Consider the following 19487-nt stretch of genomic DNA (forward strand, 5'->3'; position numbering starts at 1 on the left):
AGGCGGGGACATGGACCAGGACATCCCCTGCTACCACAGACTGGGCCAGGGGCCAGGTCATCCCCTGGTACCAGAGACTGGGACAGGGTCCAGGACATCCCCTGGTACCAGAGACGGGGACAGGGACCAGGACATCCCCTGGTACCAGAGACGGGGACAGGGACCAGGACATCCCCTGGTACCAGAGACGGGGCTAGGACATCCCCTGGTACCAGAGACGGGGCTAGGACATCCCCTGGTACCAGAGACTGGGCTAGGACATCCCCTGGTACCAGAGACTGGGCTAGGACATCCCCTGGTACCAGAGATGGGGAAGAGGAGGAGGAGATGAACAGAGATGGGTCTAGCCCCTCCCCATAGGTCCCCTGTTACCAGAGACGGGGACAGGAACCAGGACATTCTCTGGTACCAGAGACGGGGACAGGGACCAGGACATCCCCTGGTACCAGAAACGGGGACAGGGACCAGGTTATCCCCTGGTACCAGAGGCGGGGACAGGGACCAGGACATCCCCCGGTACCAGAGGCGGGGACAGGGACCAGGACATCCCCTGGTACCAGAAAGAGGGACATGGACCAGGACATCCCCTGGTACCAGAGGCGGGGACAGGGACCAGGACATCCCCTGGTACCAGAAACGGGGACAGGGACCAGGACATCCCCTGGTACCAGAGGCGGGGACATGGACCAGGACATCCCCTGGTACCAGAAAGAGGGACATGGACCAGGACATCTCCTCGTACCAGAGACGGGGACAGGAACCAGGACATTCTCTGGTACCAGAGATGGGGACAGGGACCAGGACATCCCCTGGTATCAGAAAGAGGGACATGGACCAGGACATCTCCTCGTACCAGAGACGGGGACAGGGACCAGGACATTCTCTGGTACCAGAGATGGGGACAGGGACCAGGACATCCCCTGGTACCAGAAACGGGGACATGGACCAAGACATCCCCTGGTACCAGAGACGGGGACAGGAACCAGGACATTCTCTGGTACCAGAGACGGGGACAGGGACCAGGACATCCCCTGGTACCAGAGGCAGGGACAGGGACCCGGACATCCCCTGGTACCAGAAAGAGGGACATGGACCAGGACATCTCCTCGTACCAGAGACGGGGACAGGGACCAGGACATTCTCTGGTACCAGAGACGGGGACAGGGACCAGGACATCCCCTGCTACCAGAGATGGGGACAGGGACCAGGACATCCCCTGGTACCAGAAACGGGGACATGGACCAAGACATCCCCTGGTACCAGAGACGGGGACAGGAACCAGGACATTCTCTGGTACCAGAGACGGGGACAGGGACCAGGACATCCCCTGGTACCAGAAACGGGGACAGGGACCAGGGCATCCCCTGGTACCAGAGACTGGGACATGGACCAGGACATCCCCTGGTACCAGAAACGGGGACAGGGACCAGGGCATCCCCTGGTACCAGAGGCGGGGACAGGGACCAGGACATCCCCTGGTACCAGAGGCGGGGACAGGGACCAGGACATCCCCTGTTACCAGAAACGGGGACATGGACCAGGACATCCCCTGGTACCAGAGGTGGGGACAGGGACCAGGACATCCCCTGGTACCAGAAACGGGGACATGGACCAGGACATCCCCTGGTACCAGAGGCGGGGACAGGGACCAGGACATCCCCTGGTACCAGAGGCGGGGACAGGGACCAGGACATCCCCTGGTACCAGAAACGGGGACATGGACCAGGACATCTCCTCGTACCAGAGACGGGGACAGGGACCAGGACATTCTCTGGTACCAGAGACGGGGACAGGGACCAGGACATCCCCTGCTACCAGAGATGGGGACAGGGACCAGGACATCCCCTGGTACCAGAGATGCGGACAGGGACCAGGACATCCCCTGGTAGCAGAGACGGGGACAGGGACCAGGACATCCACTCATGAAATATTAATGTGGTCCTGCTGATAATAATGATGCACATTCTCACACAACAATACTCATCTGCAAGTGTCACATCAGTCGTGGTGGAACCTGTGATGTGTGTGATGGGTTGGTACAGCTGGGACTAACCCGCTCCGACGGAGAGGAGATGCCCCAGAAATGCTAAGTGGGGCATGGGCTTGTGATGCCATCTGCGGTATGGCACCCCGTTCCCCCATTTTCACTATTCACTGGCATCTGAGTGTGTGTGTGTGTGGTGTGGTGGGGGGGGGGGGGGTGCTTGTGTGTGTGTTTGCAATGGTGGGCAAGCCGATACATTGTGACAGTAACCTAGTCTCTAGAGATTCAGGAACATGGGTTCTCATGGCGTGCCACCCTCTCCCCCTGTCTCCTCCACTAGCCACCTCCCTGTCAACCTCTCTCCCCCTGTCTCCTCTACTAGCCACCTCCCTGTCAACCTCTCTCCCCTGTCTCCTCCACTAGCCATCACCCTGTCAACCTCTCTCTCCCTGTCTCCTCCACTAGCCTTCCCCCTGTCAACCTCTCTCTCCCTGTCTCCTCCACTAGCCTTCCCCATCAACCTCTCTCCCCCTGTCTCCTCCACTAGCCATCTCCCTGTCAACCTCTCTCCCCTGTCTCCTCCACTAGCCATCTCCCTGTCACACTCTCTCCCCTGTCTCCTCCACTAGCCTTCCCCCTGTCAACCTCTCTCTCCCTGTCTCCTCCACTAGCCTTCCCCATCAACCTCTCTCAATCTGTCTCCTCCACTAGCCATCGCCCTGTCAACCTCTCTCCCCCTGTCTCCTCCACTAGCCACCTCCCTGTCAACCTCTCTCTCCCTGTCTCCTCCACTAGCCTTTCCCATCAACCTCTCCCCCTGTCTCCTCCACTAGCCACCTCCCTGTCAACCTCTCTCTCCCTGTCTCCTCCACTAGCCATCTCCCTGTCAACCTCTCTCCCCTGTCTCCTCCACTAGCCATCTCCCTGTCACACTCTCTCCCCTGTCTCCTCCACTAGCCTTCCCCCTGTCAACCTCTCTCTCCCTGTCTCCTCCACTAGCCTTCCCCATCAACCTCTCCCCCTGTCTCCTCCACTAGCCACCTCCCTGTCAACCTCTCTCTCCCTGTCTCCTCCACTAGCCTTCCCCATCAACCTCTCCCCCTGTCTCCTCCACTATCCATCGCCCTGTCAACCTCTCTCCCCCTGTCTCCTCCACTAGCCACCTCCCTGTCAACCTCTCTCCCCCTGTCTCCTCTACTAGCCACCTCCCTGTCAACCTCTCTCCCCTGTCTCCTCCACTAGCCATCACCCTGTCAACCTCTCTCTCCCTGTCTCCTCCACTAGCCTTCCCCCTGTCAACCTCTCTCTCCCTGTCTCCTCCACTAGCCTTCCCCATCAACCTCTCTCTCCCTGTCTCCTCCACTAGCCTTCCCCATCAACCTCTCCCCCTGTCTCCTCCACTAGCCACCTCCCTGTCAACCTCTCTCTCCCTGTCTCCTCCACTAGCCACCTCCCTGTAAACCTCTCTCTCCCTGTCTCCTCCACTAGCCTTCCCCATCAATCTCTCTCCCCTGTCTCCTCCACTAGCCTTCCCCATCAACCTCTCCCCCTGTCTCCTCCACTAGCCTTCCCCATCAACCTCTCTCCCCTGTCTCCTCCACTAGCCTTCCCCATCAACCTCTCACCCTGTCTCCTCCACTAGCCACCTCCCTGTCAACCTCTCTATCCCTGTCTCCTCCACTAGCCTTCCCCATCAACCTCTCTCCCCTGTCTCCTCCACTAGCCTTCCCCATCAACCTCTCACCCTGTCTCCTCCATTAGCCTTCCCCATCAACCTCTCTCACCCTGTCTCCTCCACTAGCCTTCCCCATCAACCTCTCTCCCCTGTCTCCTCCACTAGCCACCCCCCTGTCAATCTCCCTCCCCTGTCTCCTCCACTAGCCACCCTACTGTCAACCTCTCTCCCCTGTCTCCTCCACTAGCCACCTCCCTGTCAACCTCTCTCCCCCTGTCTCCTCCACTAGCCACCTCCCTGTCAACCTCTCTCCCCCTGTCTCCTCCATTAGCCTTCCCCATCAACCTCTCTCCCCCTGTCTCCTCCACTAGCCACCTCCCTGTCAACCTCTCTCTCCCTGTCTCCTCCACTAGCCTTTCCCATCAACCTCTCTCCCCTGTCTCCTCCACTAGCCTTCCCCATCAACCTCTCTCCCCTGTCTCCTCCACTAGCCTTCCCTGTCAACCTCTCTCCCCCTGTCTCCTCCATTAGCCTTCCCATCAACCTCTCCCCCTGTCTCCTCCACTTGCCACCTCCCTGTCAACCTCTCTCCCCTGTCTCCTCCACTAGCCTTCCCCCTGTCAACCTCTCTCCCCTGTCTCCTCCACTAGCCTTCCCCCTGTCAACCTCTCTCCCCTGTCTCCTCCACCAGCCTTCCCCCCGTCAACCTCTCTCCCCTGCTTCCTGCACTAGCCTTACCCGTCAACCTCTCTCCCCTGCTTCCTCCACTAGCCTTCCCCGTCAACCTCTCTCCCCTGTCAACCTCTCTCCCCTTGTCAACCTCTCTCCCCCTGTCAACCTCTCCCCCTGTCCATCTCTCTCCCCCTGTCTCCTCCACTAGCCTTCCCCTTGTCAACCTCTCTCCCCCTGTCAACATCTCCCCCTGTCCATCTCTCTCCCCCTGTCTCCTCCACTAGCCCACATCCCTGTCAACCTCTCTCCCCTTGTCCATCTCTCTCCCCCTGTCTCCTCCACTAGCTTTCCCCTTGTCAACCTCTCTCCCCTGTCAACATCTCCCCCTGTCCATCTCTCTCCCCCCTGTCTCCTCCACTAGCCACCTCCCTGTCAACCTCTCCCCCCTTGTCCATCTCTCTCCCCCTGTCTCCTCCACTAGCCTTCCCCTTGTCAACCTCTCTCCCCCTGTCAACATCTCCCCCTGTCCATCTCTCTCCCCCTGTCTCCTCCACTAGCCACCCTCCCTGTCAACCTCTCTCCCCCTGTCAACCTCTCCCCCTTGTCCATCTCTCTCCCCCTGTCTCCTCCACTAGCTTTCCCCTTGTCAACCTCTCTCCCCCTGTCAACCTCTCCCCCTGTCCATCTCTCTCCCCCTGTCTCCTGCACTAGCCTTCCCCTTGTCAACCTCTCTCCCCCTGTCAACATCTCCCCCTGTCCATCTCTCTCCCCCTGTCTCCTCCACTAGCCACCTCCCTGTCAACCTCTCTCCCCTTGTCCATCTCTCTCCCCCTGTCTCCTCTACTAGCTTTCCCCTTGTCAACCTCTCTCCCCTTGTCAACCTCTCTCCCCCTGTCCATCTCTCTCCCCCTGTCTCCTCCACTAGCCTTTTCCCTGTCAACCTCTCTCCCCCTGTCAACCTCTCTCCCCCTGTCTCCTCCACTAGCCTTCCCCCTGTCAACCTCTCTCCCCCTGTCCATCTCTCTCCCCCTGTCTCCTCCACTAGCCTTCCCCATCAACCTCTCTCCCCCTATCTCCTCCACTAGTCTTTCCCATCAACCTCTCTCCCCTGTCTCCTCCACTAGCCTTCCCCCTGTCAACCTCTCTCCCCCTGTCCATCTCTCTCCCCCTGTCCATCTCTCTCCCCCTATCTCCTCCACTAGTCTTTCCCATCAACCTCTCTCCCCTGCTTCCTCCACTAGCCTTCCCATCAACCTCTCTCCCCTGTCAACCTCTCTCCCCTTGTCAACCTCTCTCCCCCTGTCAACCTCTCCCCCTGTCCATCTCTCTCCCCCTGTCTCCTCCACTAGCCTTCCCCTTGTCAACCTCTCTCCCCCTGTCAACCTCTCTCCCCCTGTCAACCTCTCTCCCCTTGTCCATCTCTCTCCCCTGTCTCCTCCACTAGCCAACTCCCTGTCAACCTCTCTCCCCTTGTCCATCTCTCTCCCCCTGTCTCCTACACTAGCCTTCCCCGTCAACCTCTCTCCCCTGTCAACCTCTCTCCCCCTGTCAACCTCTCTCCCCCTGTCCATCTCTCTCCCCCTGTCCATCTCTCTCCCCTGTCCATCTCTCTCCCCCTGTCTCCTCCACTATCCTTCCCCTTGTCAACCTCTCTCCCCTGTCAACATCTCCCCCTGTCCATCTCTCTCCCCCTGTCTCCTCCACTAGCCACCTCCCTGTCAACCTCTCTCCCCTTGTCCATCTCTCTCCCCCTGTCTCCTCCACTAGCCACCTCCCTGTCAACCTCTCTCCCCTTGTCCATCTCTCTCCCCCTGTCTCCTCCACTAGCCTTCCCCTTGTCAACCTCTCTCCCCTTGTCAACCTCTCTCCCCCTGTCCATCTCTCTCCCCCTGTCTCCTCCACTAGCCTTTCCCTGTCAACCTCTCTCCCCCTGTCAACCTCTCTCCCCCTGTCAACCTCTCTCCCCTTGTCCATCTCTCTCCCCCTGTCTCCTCCACTAGCCTTCCCCTTGTCAACCTCTCTCCCCCTGTCAACCTCTCTCCCCCTGTCAACCTCTCTACCCCTGTCAACCTCTCTCCCCCTGTCCATCTCTCTCCCCCTGTCCATCTCTCTCCCCCTGTCTCCTCCACTAGCCTTCCCCTTGTCAACCTCTCTCCCCCTGTCAACCTCTCTCCCCCTGTCAACCTCTCTCCCCCTGTCAACCTCTCTACCCCTGTCAACCTCTCTCCCCCTGTCCATCTCTCTCCCCCTGTCCATCTCTCTCCCCCTGTCTCCTCCACTAGCCTTCCTCGTGTCAACCTCTCGCCCCCCGTCAACATCTCTCCCCCTGTCAACCTCTCTCCCCTGTCCACTCCACCAGCCATCACCCTGTCAACCTCTCTCCCCCTGTCCATCTCTCTCCCCCTGTCTCCTATCGACTCACCCATCTGCTGTTGTGTATTTCCATCATAGTAATCTGTCCTTCCTGTATCCTTCCCCCCAAACAAACATTTGACCTCTTTCTACCTGTACAAATTCTGCCCTGCACTGCAACGGATTTAGGATTTAGAATTACACACCAACTTCAATAATATGTAGTACATTTAACAACATATAATATGTAGTACGTATAACAAGATATAATATGTAGTACATATAACAACATATAATATGTAGTACATATAACAACATATAATATGTAGTACGTATAACAAGATATAATATGTAGTACATATAACAACATATAATATGTAGTACATATAACAACATATAATATGTAGTACATATAACAACATATAATATGTAGTACGTATAACAACATATAATATGTAGTACGTATAACAACATATAATATGTAGTACGTATAACAACATATAATATGTAGTACATATAACAACATATAATATGTAGTACGTATAACAACATATAATATGTAGTACGTATAACTACATATAATATGTAGTACATATAACAACATATAATATGTAGTACAAATAACAACATATAATATGTAGTACATATAACAACATATAATATGTAGTACGTATAACAACATATAATATGTAGTACATATAACAACATATAATATGTAGTACATATAACAACATATAATATGTAGTACATATAACAACATATAATATGTAGTACATATAACAACATATAATATGTAGTACTAATAACAACATATAATATGTAGTACATTTAACAACATATAATATGTAGTACATATAACAACATATAATATGTATTTACATATAACAAGATATAATATGTAGTACAAATAACAACATATAATATGTATGTACATATAACTACATAAAGTGCCTTCGGAAAGTTTTCAGACCCATTTACCTTTTCCACAGGTTGTTATGTTACAGCCTTATGGATTCCATTTTTTATGAATCCTCAAGAATCTACACACAATTGGAAACATGTCTACAAACCTGTTTTCGCTTTGTCATTATGGGGTCTGAATGAATTGTATAAAAAAAATCTGAAATAACTTATTTACCTAAGTATTCAGACCGTTTGCTATGAGACTCGAAACATCCTTGAGATGCTTCTACAACTTGATTGGAGTCCACCTGTGGTAAATTCAATTGATTGGACATGATTTGGGAAGGCACACACCTGTCTAGTTAAGGTCCCACAGTTGACAGTGCTTGTCTGTGCCCAATATTGTTTGCACCATGTTTTGTGCTGCTACCATGTTGTGCTGCTGCCATGTTGTGTTGCTTCTAGAGGTCGACCGAATATGATTTTCAACGCCGATACCGATTATTGGAGGACCAAAAATGCCGATACCGATTAATCGGCCGATTTAAACATTTTTTTAAATATATATTTTTTAAATATATATATGTTTGTAATAATGACAATTACAACAATCCTGAATGAACACTTTTATTTTAACTTAATATAATACATAAATCAAATCTATTTAGTCTCAAATAAATAAGGAAACATGTTCAATTTGGTTTAAATCATGCAAAAACACAGTGTTGGAGAAGAGAGTAAAAGTGCAATATGTGCCATGTAAAAAAGCTAACGTTTAAGTTCCTTGCTCAGAACATGAGAACATATGAAAGCTGGTGGTTCCTTTTAACATGAGTCTTCAACATTCTCAGTTAAGTAGTTTTAGGTTGTAGTTATTATAGGAATTATGGCGCGTTGACTATTTCTCTCTATACCATTTGTATTTCATATACCTTTGACTATTGGATGTTCTTATAGGCACTTTAGTATTGCCAGCCTAATCTCGGGAATTGATAGGCTTGAAGTCATAAACAGCACTGTGCCTCAAGCATTGCTAAGAGCTGCTGGCAAAACGCAGGAAAGTGCTGTTTGAATGAATGCTTACGAGCCTGCTGCTGCCTACCACCGCTCAGTCAGACTGCTCTATCAAATATCAAATCCTAGACTTAATTATAATAAACACACAGAAATACGAGCCTTTGGTCATTAATATGGTCAGATCTGGAAACTATCATTTTAAAAACAAAACGTTTATTCCTTCAGTGAAATACTGAACCGTTCCATATTTTATTGAACGGGTGGCATCCCCAAGTCTAAATATTGCTGTTACATTGCACACAATGTTAAGTCATAATTATGTAAAATTCTGGCAAATTAATTACGGTCTTTGTTAGGAATAAATGGTGTTCACACAGTTCGCAACGAGCCAGGCGGCCCAAACTGCTGCATATACCTTGACTCTGCTTGCACTGAACGCAAGAGAAGTGACACAGTTTCCCTAGTTAATATTGCCTGCTAACTTCTTTTAACTAAATATGGAGGCTTAAAAAAATATACTTCTGTGGATTGATTTTAAGAAAGCTTTTTTTCACGAATGTGCTTTTGTTAAATCATCCCCCGTTTGGCGAAGTTGAAGTAGGCTGTGATTCGATGATAAGTTAACTAGCAATGCCGATTTAATCGGTTGACCTCTAGTTGCTATCGTGTTGTTGTCATGTTGTGTTGCTAGCATGTTGTGTTGTTGTCTCTTTATGTACTGTTGTGGTGTCTCTCTTGTCGTGATGAGTGTTTTGTCCTATATTTTATAACATTTATTATTTTTAATCCCAGCCCCGTTCCCGCAGGAGGCCTTTTGCCTTTTGGTAGGCCGTATTGTAAATAAGAATGTGTTCTTAATTGACTTGCCTAGTTAAATAAAGGTCAAATAAAATACATTTAATATAAATGTCAGAGCAAAAACCAAGCAATGAGGTCGAAGGAATTGTCCAGAGAGCTCCGAGACAAGATTGTGTCGAGGCACAGATCGGGGAAGGGTACCAAAACATTTCTGCAGCATTGAAGGTCCCCAAGAACATAGTGGCCTCCATCATTCTTAAATGGAAGAAGTTTGGAACCACCAAGACTCTTCTTAGAGCTGGCCACCCGGCCAAACTGAGCAATCGGGGGAGAATGGCCTTGGTCAGGGAGGTGACTAAGAACCCAATGGTCACTCTGACAGAGCTCTAGAGTTCCTCTGTGGAGATGGGAGAACCTTCCAGAATGACAACCATCTCTGCAGCACTCAACCAATCATGCCTTTATGGTAGAGTGGCCAGACCGAAGCCACTCCTCAGTAAAAGGCACATGACAGCCTGATTGAAGTTTTCCGAAAGGCACCTAAAGGACTATCAGAACATGATAAACAAGATTCTCTGGTCTGATGAAACCAATAACTATTTTGCCTGATACCAAGCGTCACGTCTGGAGGAAACCTGGCACCGTCCTTACTGTGAAGCATGGTGGTGGCAGCATCATGATGTGCGGATGTTTTTCAGCGGGAGGGACTGGGACTCGTCTGGATCAAGGAAAAGATTAACGGAGCAAAGTACAAGTTAAAACTTGTTTATGCTTTGCCACTATGGGGTTTGTTTATAGATTTTTGATTTTTGATTTAACCTTTATTTAACTAGGCAAGTCAGTTAAGAACAAAATTCTTATTTACAGTGACGGCCTACCCCGGGCCAAACCCTCCTCTAACCCGGACGACACTGGGCCAATTGTGCGCCGCCCTGTGGGACTTTTTAATCAATTTTAGAATAAGGCTGTAACCTAACGAAATTTGGAAAAAGTCAAGGGGTCTGAATACTTTTCGAAGGCACTGTATAAATGTAGCAGTGTTGTATGTACTTGTAATATGTAGTGTTATAACCAGATAATGAACATGAGTAGTATCATTGCTGACTGTGTTTTGCATAAGCGAGAGGAGCTTTAACACTCAGGAGCCAGCCTTTTTGTACTGCTTCTATTTTCTTGATTAAAAATGCAAACAGCATACAAGTATAAATTCTGCTTCACAGACACCACCATATGTTCATCACAGCCACGTGCCAAACTAACATTGGATAGAGTTACTAAAAGTATTTTTTTTGTGCCAGCCATTCGATTTCATCTCTACTTCATTAACACATGAACTATTTATTTTCTCTTGTCTTTCTCTCTTCACAGTCACTGAAAGAAAGGGCCACGCTCTCTCCGTTCTGAAAGAATCCAACTTGGACGGATATGATGGGTAGGGTTGCTTGCCACACAATCTGTTAGATGGTCTGTATAAATCCTCTCCAAAAAATGATATCAGAGAGAAAGAAAATGAACCAATACACTGATCTGTGCCAGTGCTCCCAGTACGGGAATGCAGCCACAGCAGACTGAATTCATTCTTTAATTCAGGGGTTAGGTAGGTAAACAAAAACACCACTTTGAAATGGGCTTGTGTAATCAGCATTGCGATATTCTGAGATTTTGTACTGGACTGTGATGGGGAGAGGGGGAGAGATGCTGTGACACCAAGTCAACCCAGCCAAGGTGTGTGTCCTCTCCGGTGGGCACGGCAGGTGGCACTTTAATTACTTGTTCTGGAAAAAGTGATGAAGTACCTTCCGTCCAGCCAACTGCTGGTGTGCATGTACGTTTTACACCACACCACAGCTCCCATGTGTCTGCATTACAGTCACAATTAGATTCTCTGAGGCAGCTCCGGCCTCCTGTTAAACCAGGGTTGCTGCATAGGTGTCGCTTAGAGGATCAGCACAGGCTAGTCTACACCACGACCCCACCCCTAGGATGGCTAGGAAAGAGAGGGGTAGGGGGAGATAGGGGTGGAAGGAGAGGGGTAGGGGTAGAGGTAGAGGAGAGATAAAGGGGTAGAGTAGAGAGGGGGAGGGGGAGAGGAGAGATGTAGGGGGAGAGGAGAGATGAAGGGGTAGGGGTAGGGGAGAGAGGAGAGATAAAGGGGTAGGGGAGAGAGGAGAGAAAGGGGTAGGGGAGAGGATAGATAAAGGGGTAGGGGAGAGAGGAGAGATAAAGGGGTAGGGGGAGAGGAGAGATAAAGGGGTAGGGGGAGAGGAGAGATAAAGGGGTAGGGGGAGAGGAGAGATAAAGAGGCAGGGGAGAGAGGGGCAGGGGGAGAGGAGAGAGAAAGGGGTAGGGGAGAGGAGAGAAAGGGGTAGGGGAGAGGAGAGATAAAGGGGTAGGGGAGAGAGGAGAGATAAAGGGGTAGGGGGAGAGGAGAGATAAGGGGGTAGGGGGAGAGGAGAGATAAAGAGGTAGGGGAGAGAGGGGCAGGGGGAGAGGAGAGATAAAGGGGTAGGGGGAGAGGAGAGATAAAGAGGCAGGGGAGAGAGGGGCAGGGGGAGAGGAGAGAGAAAGGGGTAGGGGAGAGGAGAGATAAAGGGGTAGGGGAGAGGAGAGATAAAGGGGTAGGGGTGAGAGGAGAGATAAAGGGGTAGGGGGAGAGGAGAGATAAGGGGGTAGGGGGAGAGGAGAGATAAAGGGGTAGGGGAGAGAGGGGCAGGGGGAGAGGAGAGATAAAGGGGTAGGGGAGAGAGGGTTAGGGGGAGAGGAGAGACTGGGTACTGGAGAGGAGAAGGCGGTAGGGGAGAGAGGGTTAGAGACTGAGAAAGATGGGTAGAGTCGGTGTAGAGACGGGAGAGCGGGGTAGAGACGGGAGTGACGGGGTGAGATGGGGAGAGAAGGGTAGAGACGGGAGTGAGGGGGAGAGATGGGGAATGACATGGAGAGAGGGGGAATGACAGGGAGAGGATGTAAGGGGGGGAGGTAGGCCGGGGAGGGAGGGAGGCAGGGGAGAGAGAGAGAGAGAGGGAGGCAGGCAGGCAGGCAAGGAGGCAGGGGAGGGAGCGAGGGTGGGAGGGAGGGAGGGAGGGAGGGAGGGAGGGAGGGAGGGAGGGAGGCAGGCAGGCAGGCAGGCAGGCAGGCAGGCAGGCAGGCGAGGGAGGCAGGCAGGCAGGCAGGGGAGGAAGGAAAGGAGGTAGGGGAAGGAAGTAAAGAGGCAGGGGGGAGGGAGGCAGGGGAGGGAGAGGGGAAGGAGGGAGGTAGACAGGGGAAGGAGGTAGGCAGGGGAGGGGAGGGAGGGAGGAAGGGATGGAGGGAGGATTGTCTGTCACATGCTCTGCTAGGCAGTTCTGATATGAGGGACAGATGGAGCAGGTGAGAATGATGACTGGTGGAAAAGCTGAGCTCAGGATCCTGCTGTCTGTCCTTCTTTCACAACCTCCTTACTGTGGCCCACATATAATAGACAACCAATATCTCAGCAGACATTATAAGAAAACATTTTTGCTTTGTACTGTAGGTTGTTATGTTTGGATTTATGGTCGATGTTCAGAGTCAGATATGTTATTCTCTGCTTATCAACATTTTTATCATCACCTATACCTCAGTAGGCGTTATATGGAAAAAGGTATACTGTTTCATGTTTGGCTGTTCATGTGGATGTATAGTCGATATTCAGACATACACTGCTGTTCAAAAGTTTGGGGTCACTTAGAAATATCCTTATTTTTGAAAGAAAATCAACTTTTTTATCCATTAAAATAACATCAAATTGATCAGAAATACAGTGTAGACATTGTTAATGTTGTAAATGACTATTGTAGCTGGAAACAGCAGATTTAAAAAAAAATGGAATATCTACATACAGTTGAAGTCGGAAGTTTACATACACCTTAGCCAAATACATTTAAACTCAGTTTTTCACAATTCCTGTAACGGCTGTCGTCGGAAGGATGAGACCAAGGCGCAGCGTTCCTTGAGTTCCACATAATATTTATTACTGAAGTGAAACTTTAGACAAGACAAAAACAAAACAACGGCCGAACAGCTTCGTTGTGCAGACTACCTGGTCACAAACGAAGAACAAGATCCCACACAGAAGGAGGGAAAAAAAGCTACCTAAGTATGATTCCCAATCAGAGACAACGATAGACAGCTGTCCCTGATTGAGAACCATACCTGGCCATACACAAAGAAATAGAAAACATAGAAACATGAACATAGAATGACCACCCAAATCACACCCTGACCAAACCAAAAATAGAGACATAAAAAGCTCTCTACGGTCAGGGCATGACAATTCCTGACATTTCATTCTAATAGAAATTCCCTATCTTAGGTCAGTTAGGATCACCACTTTATTTTAAGAATGTGAAATATCAGAATAATGGTAGAGAGAATTATTTATTTAAGCTTTTATTTCTTTCATCACATTCCCAGTGGGACAGAAGTTTACATACACTCAATTAGTATTTGGTAGCATTGCTTTTAAATTGTTGAACTTGGGTCAAATGTTTCTGGTAGACTTCCACAAGCTTCCCATAATAAGTTGTGTGAATTTTGGCCCATCCCTCCTGACAGAGCTGGTGCAACTGAGTCAGGTTTGTAGGCCTCCTTGCTTGCACACACTTGTTCAGTTCTGCCCACAAATGTTCTATATGATTGAGGTCAGGGCTTTGTGATGCCCACTCCAATACCTTGACTTTGTTGTCCTTAAGCCATTTTGCCACAACTTTGGAAGTATGCTTGGGGTCATTGTCTATTTGGAAGACCCATTTGCGACCAAGCTTTAACTTCCTGACTGACGTCTTGAGATGTTGCTTCAATATATCCACATCATTTTCCTTCCTCATGTTGCCATCTATTTTGTGAAGTTCACCAGTCTCTTCTGCAGCAAACCACCCCCCCACATTGCTCCCAAGAATGTACTAGGCTTGTGGATTTTTCTTCTGAGGTCTTGGCTGATAAAAAAAAAGAAATCCCATGATGTCAAGCAAAGAGGCACTGAGTTTGAAGGTAGGCCTTGAATACATCCACAGGTACACCTCCAATGGACTCAAACGATGTCAATTAGCCTATCAGAAGCTTCTAAAGCCATGACATCATTTTCTGGAATTTTCCAAGCTGTTTAAAGGCAGAGTCAACTTAGTATATGTAAACTTCTGACCCACTGGAATTGTGATACAGTGAATTATAAGTGAAATAATCTGTCTGTAAACAATTGTTGGAAAAATTACTTGTCATGCACAAAGTAGATGTCCTAACCGACTTGCCAAAGCTATAGTTTGTTCACAAGATATTTGTGGAGTGGTTGAAAAGTGAGTTTTAATGACTCCAACCTAACTGTATGTAAACTTCCGACTTCAACTGTAGGCGTACAGAGGCCCATTATCAGCAACCATCACTCCTGTGTTCCAATGGCACGTTGTTAGCTAATCCAAGTTTATAATTTTAAAAGGCAAATTGATCATTAGAAAACCCTTTAATTATATTAGCACAGCTGAAAACTGTTGTTCTAATTAAAAAAGCAATAAAACTGTCCTTCTTTAGACTAGTTGAGTATCTGGAGCATCAGCATTTGTGGGTTCGATTACAGGCTCAAAATGGCAAGAAATAAAGAACGTTCTTCCTCAACTCGTCAGTCTATTCTTGTTCTGAGAAATGAAGGCTATTCCATGCGAGATATTGCCAAGAAACTGAAGATGTCGTACAACGCTGTGTACTAGTCCCTTCACAGAACAGCGGGAACTGGCTTTAACCAGAATAGAAAGAGAAATGTGAGGCCCCGGTGCACAACTGGGCAAGAGGAGAAATACATTAGAGTGTCTAGTTGGAGAAACAGACGCCTCACAAGTCTACAGCTGGCAGCTTCAATAAATAGTACCCGCAAAACACCATTTAACCCTCAACCCTCTGGCCCGTAGCCCTTCAATAGTGAAAAGGTGACTCCGCGATGCTGGCCTTCTAGGCAGAGTTCCAAAGAAAAAGCCATATCTCTGTCCAGTGTCTGTGTTATTTTGCCCATCTTAATATTTTATTTTTATTGGCCAGTCTGAGACATGGCTTTTTCTTTGCAACTCTGCCTAGAAGGCCAGCATCCCGGAGTCGCCTCTTTGCTGTTGAAGTTGAGACTGGTGTTTATATATTTTATATAATTACAAATATGGCATCAAAATGTTGAACATCTGATTTCACCCTAGCTGATTTTTGTCTGTTGCTGGCTCTGATCGTAGTGTAATGAAACAGGCAGGGAGAGTGAGCTCGTCTGTGGTGGTCGGCGAACCCTCAACCCTCTGGCCCGTAGCCCTGCGTGGCATCGACGAGTCATTGTTGTTTGTGGTCGTAAACATTATTTTGAGTTAATTCTATGAGGGGGAGGGTAATGTAAAGGGAGGGTAATGTAAATGGAGGGTAATGTAAAAATATTTGTAACTTTTGGGATGGGGGTGCTTTTTTTTACGACCCCTTGAGTTGGACCAGCCCTCCCCCACATTAAATGTAGATCTTTCCCTTATCAAAATTGTTTTTCCAATTTGCATAGTGAAATCATTGGGCAAGTCCGTGAAGATTCAAGATAAGCTACTTAACCCAAGACAGCCTTGTTTGGTTGTTTGCAAAACAGGATAATCTTTAAACAGGGAAGCTGTGGTAATACTAATACAAGTGTCATGTAATGTCAGATTTATTTGCAATATCACTCAAACTAGTCAGAGACGGGGCTCATATGCATTTCATTTCACGACCTGATTGTACAGAGTTCACACAAGGCATATTTCACACGATATTTGTAAGTTATTGGTTGTCTGTTTCAACGGAGGTGGCTTTTCAAAAAAGTTTTGTTAGAGCTCTGTTCTACTTTGGTTAGAGAGGAATTGTGTCTAGCTATATAGGAAGCTATCACAGACTGTGTGCAAGACATATCAAAAAGGGGAAGGCTATTTCCCACAGAGGACTAGGTGTTATAGAGTAGTCCACTTTAGGAGAAGCTTTCTGTGTGGAAGAAATATTCCCCATAGAGGATGAGGTGTTATATATTATATATATATACAGGGTCCTTCACAGTGGTCATGTCAACACCATGTTAAATTAACCCCAGAAGACTGAGAAGTGTTGAGAAGGTATAAAACACTAATCACAGATTTCTTTATTAATAGACCATAAGTCGTTAATTATTTCCTCTCAAATATACAGGAGCTGTTCTCTGCATTTAATGAAACTAGTCTATTTTAACCTGTTCCACTAATTCATACCGTGTGGGACTGTGTGACATCCCCAGTCCCTGTTACATGGGTTATGACCCAAATGGTACACTATTCCCGGTATAGTGCACTACATTTGACCATGGCCCATATGGCTCTGGTCAAAAGTAGTACATTATAAACGGAATAGGGTGCCATTTTGAGATGCAACCATGGAATCATAGAGTGTGTAACACAATAGGAATGTCAAAGACGTGGTGGCATTATCATGGGCTGTTGCTACATGTGCAATTATTTCCAGATCACATATTAATGCTAATTATCAGCACCTCAAATTAAAACCTTGTACTTATCCACAATTCTTTACTCCGGTATACAACTTTTATTACTGCCTTTACTGACTGGGGGTGACGGACAGGATGAGGAGTGTTTAGTGGAGAGCCTGTGTTCTTTAATAGAGGGATGTGTTGCCAGTGTATAACCAGATAGTGGAAGAACATAAAGGAGAATAATGTGACATTATAAAGCATTGGAACATGACTATTGGAACCTGACTATATAACCTGTGTCCAACCTAATCTGATTTTGTCATACACTGTGAAGTGGGCCTCATCAGTTCAGTATACAGTATGAAAGCCCAATTTCTGTCTCGTGTTTTTTTTTCAGTGAGTAAAACATAGAAATCTTGAATCTAACAATCTATCCAAGGAAAGCTAGAATTTTACAAAATGTTGCTGCATTTTATTACTTAGCACTGCTTAGTAAATTACATCTCAATAGCAAAACCTTACTAACAGGCATATAATTCAACGGGAGGGGCCAATAAAATACCATTTTACACAGTATAATCACCTTTTAATTACAACTAGCCATGGATTGGAGGCTAAACTAATCTTTTTAGAAACAGTAATATAAGGTATTGTTCAAAAGCGTTTCTGAAATGAACTATGATAAGCTTTCCTCCTCAGTGTTCATGTATTAGTAATGTGCTTATAGGAGTTTAGTAGGCTCAGCCAATTTTAATGAATTATTTTGCAGCAGGCAGATGACAGATTGCAACCAATTCCTTAAAAAGAAAAAAACATTACATTTGCCAATTTGAATTCTGCATCCATAACATGTTCTGACTGTTTAATACATTTAATGAGAATTATCTTTTCAAATAATCCAAATAGATTTGACTAAAATACTAGATAGTTCTAGGTCAACCAGCATTGTAATAATAAAATAAAATTGTATTTGTCACATGGCCAATTACAACAGGTGTATACTTTACAGTGAAATCATTACTTACGAGCCCGTTCCCAGCAATGCAGAGTTAAAAATTAAGAAAATATTTGTTAAATAAAAAAGGACATAGTAACGCAATAAAAACAATAGCAAGGCTATATACAGAGCACCAGTACCGAGTCAATGTGCAGTTGTACGAGATACGGTATTTGAGGTAATACAGTATGTACATGCGGGTAGAGGTAAAAGTGACGAGGCAATCAGGATATATAATAAACAGAGAAGCATCAGCGTATGTGAAAGTGTGTCTATGTGTGAGTGTATGGCGTCAATATGCTAGTGTGTGTGTTTGTGTGTGTGAGTATATGTAGTGTGTGTGTTGGAGTTTCAGTGTAGTATGTGTGAGTGCGTGGATAGAGCCAGTGCAAGGGAATCAGTGCAAAAGAATTACGGTAAATAAATAATAAAGTGAGGCAATGTAAATAGTCCGGGTAGCCATTTGGCTAACTGTTCAGCAGTCTTATGACTTGGGGGTAGAAGCTGTTCAGGAGCCTTTTGGCTAACTGTTCAGCAGTCTTATGACTTGGGGGTAGAAGCTGTTCAGGAGCCTTTTGGCTAACTGTTCAGCAGTCTTATGACTTGGGGGTAGAAGCTGTTCAGGAGCCTTTTGGCTAACTGTTCAGCAGTCTTATGACTTGGGGGTAGAAGCTGTTCAGGAGCCTTTTGGCTAACTGTTCAGCAGTCTTATGACTTGGGGGTAGAAGCTGTTCAGGAGCCTTTTGGTCCCAGGTTTGGTGCTCTGGTAACACTTGCTGTGCAGTAGCAGAAAGAACAATCTATGACTTGGATGGCTGTCTCTTTTTTGGCCTTCTTCTGACACCGCTTGGTATAGAGGTCCTGGATTGCAGGGGGTTCGGCCCCACTGATGTTCTCGGCCATACGCCTAGTGCCTTGCGGTCGGATGCCGAGTAGTTGCCATACCAAGCGGTGATGCAGCAAGTCAAGATGCTCTCAATGGTGCAGCTGTTTAACTTTTTGAGGATCTCAGGGCCCTTGGCAAAACTGTTCAACATCCTAAATGGGAAGAGGTGTTGTCGTGCCCTCTTCATGACTGCGTTGGTGTTTTTGGACCATGATAGGTCCTTAGCGATGTGCACACCAAGGAACTTGAAGCTCTTGACCTGCTTCACTACAGCCCTGTCGATGTGAATGAGGGCGTGTTCTGCCCTCTGTTTCCTGTAGTCCACAATAATATCCTTTGTCTTGTCCACGTTGAGGGAGAGGTTCTTGTCCTGGCACCACACTGCCAGGTCTCTGACCTCCTCCCTATTAACTGTCTCATCATCGTCAGTGATCAGGCCTACCACTGCCGTGTCATCGGAAAACTTAATGATGGTGTTGGAGTCGTGTTTGGCCACGCAGTCGTGGTTGTACAGGGAGTACAGGAGGGGACTGAGCACGCAACCATGAGGGGCCCCGTGTTGAGGGTCAGCGTGGCAGATATGTTGTTGCCTACCCTTAGCCCGTGGGGTGGCCTGTCAGGAGGTCCAGGATCCAGTTGCAGAGGGAGGTGTTCAGTCCCAGGGTCCTTAGCTTAGTGATGAGCTTTGTGGGCACTATGGTGTTGAACGCTGAGCTGTTGTCAATGAGCAGCAATCTCACATAG

The 19487-nt window shown here is 47.9% G+C and overlaps 1 protein-coding gene across 3 annotated transcripts in view; it reads left to right on the top strand.

The window, feature by feature from the left end:
- cerkl (CERK like autophagy regulator) overlaps positions 1-19487 on the top strand; it is a 104257-nt gene that overhangs the window by 51017 nt on the left and 33753 nt on the right. For all 3 annotated transcript variants that reach the window (XM_020462232.2, XM_031805395.1, XM_020462233.2), the window contains exon 4: positions 10770-10833. In XM_020462232.2, coding sequence (XP_020317821.1) covers positions 10770-10833 — 64 coding nt within the window. The remainder of the gene's footprint in view (positions 1-10769; positions 10834-19487) is intronic.

This window comes from Oncorhynchus kisutch, linkage group LG26 (assembly GCF_002021735.2).
Source record: "Oncorhynchus kisutch isolate 150728-3 linkage group LG26, Okis_V2, whole genome shotgun sequence".
Lineage (NCBI taxonomy): Eukaryota > Metazoa > Chordata > Actinopteri > Salmoniformes > Salmonidae > Oncorhynchus > Oncorhynchus kisutch.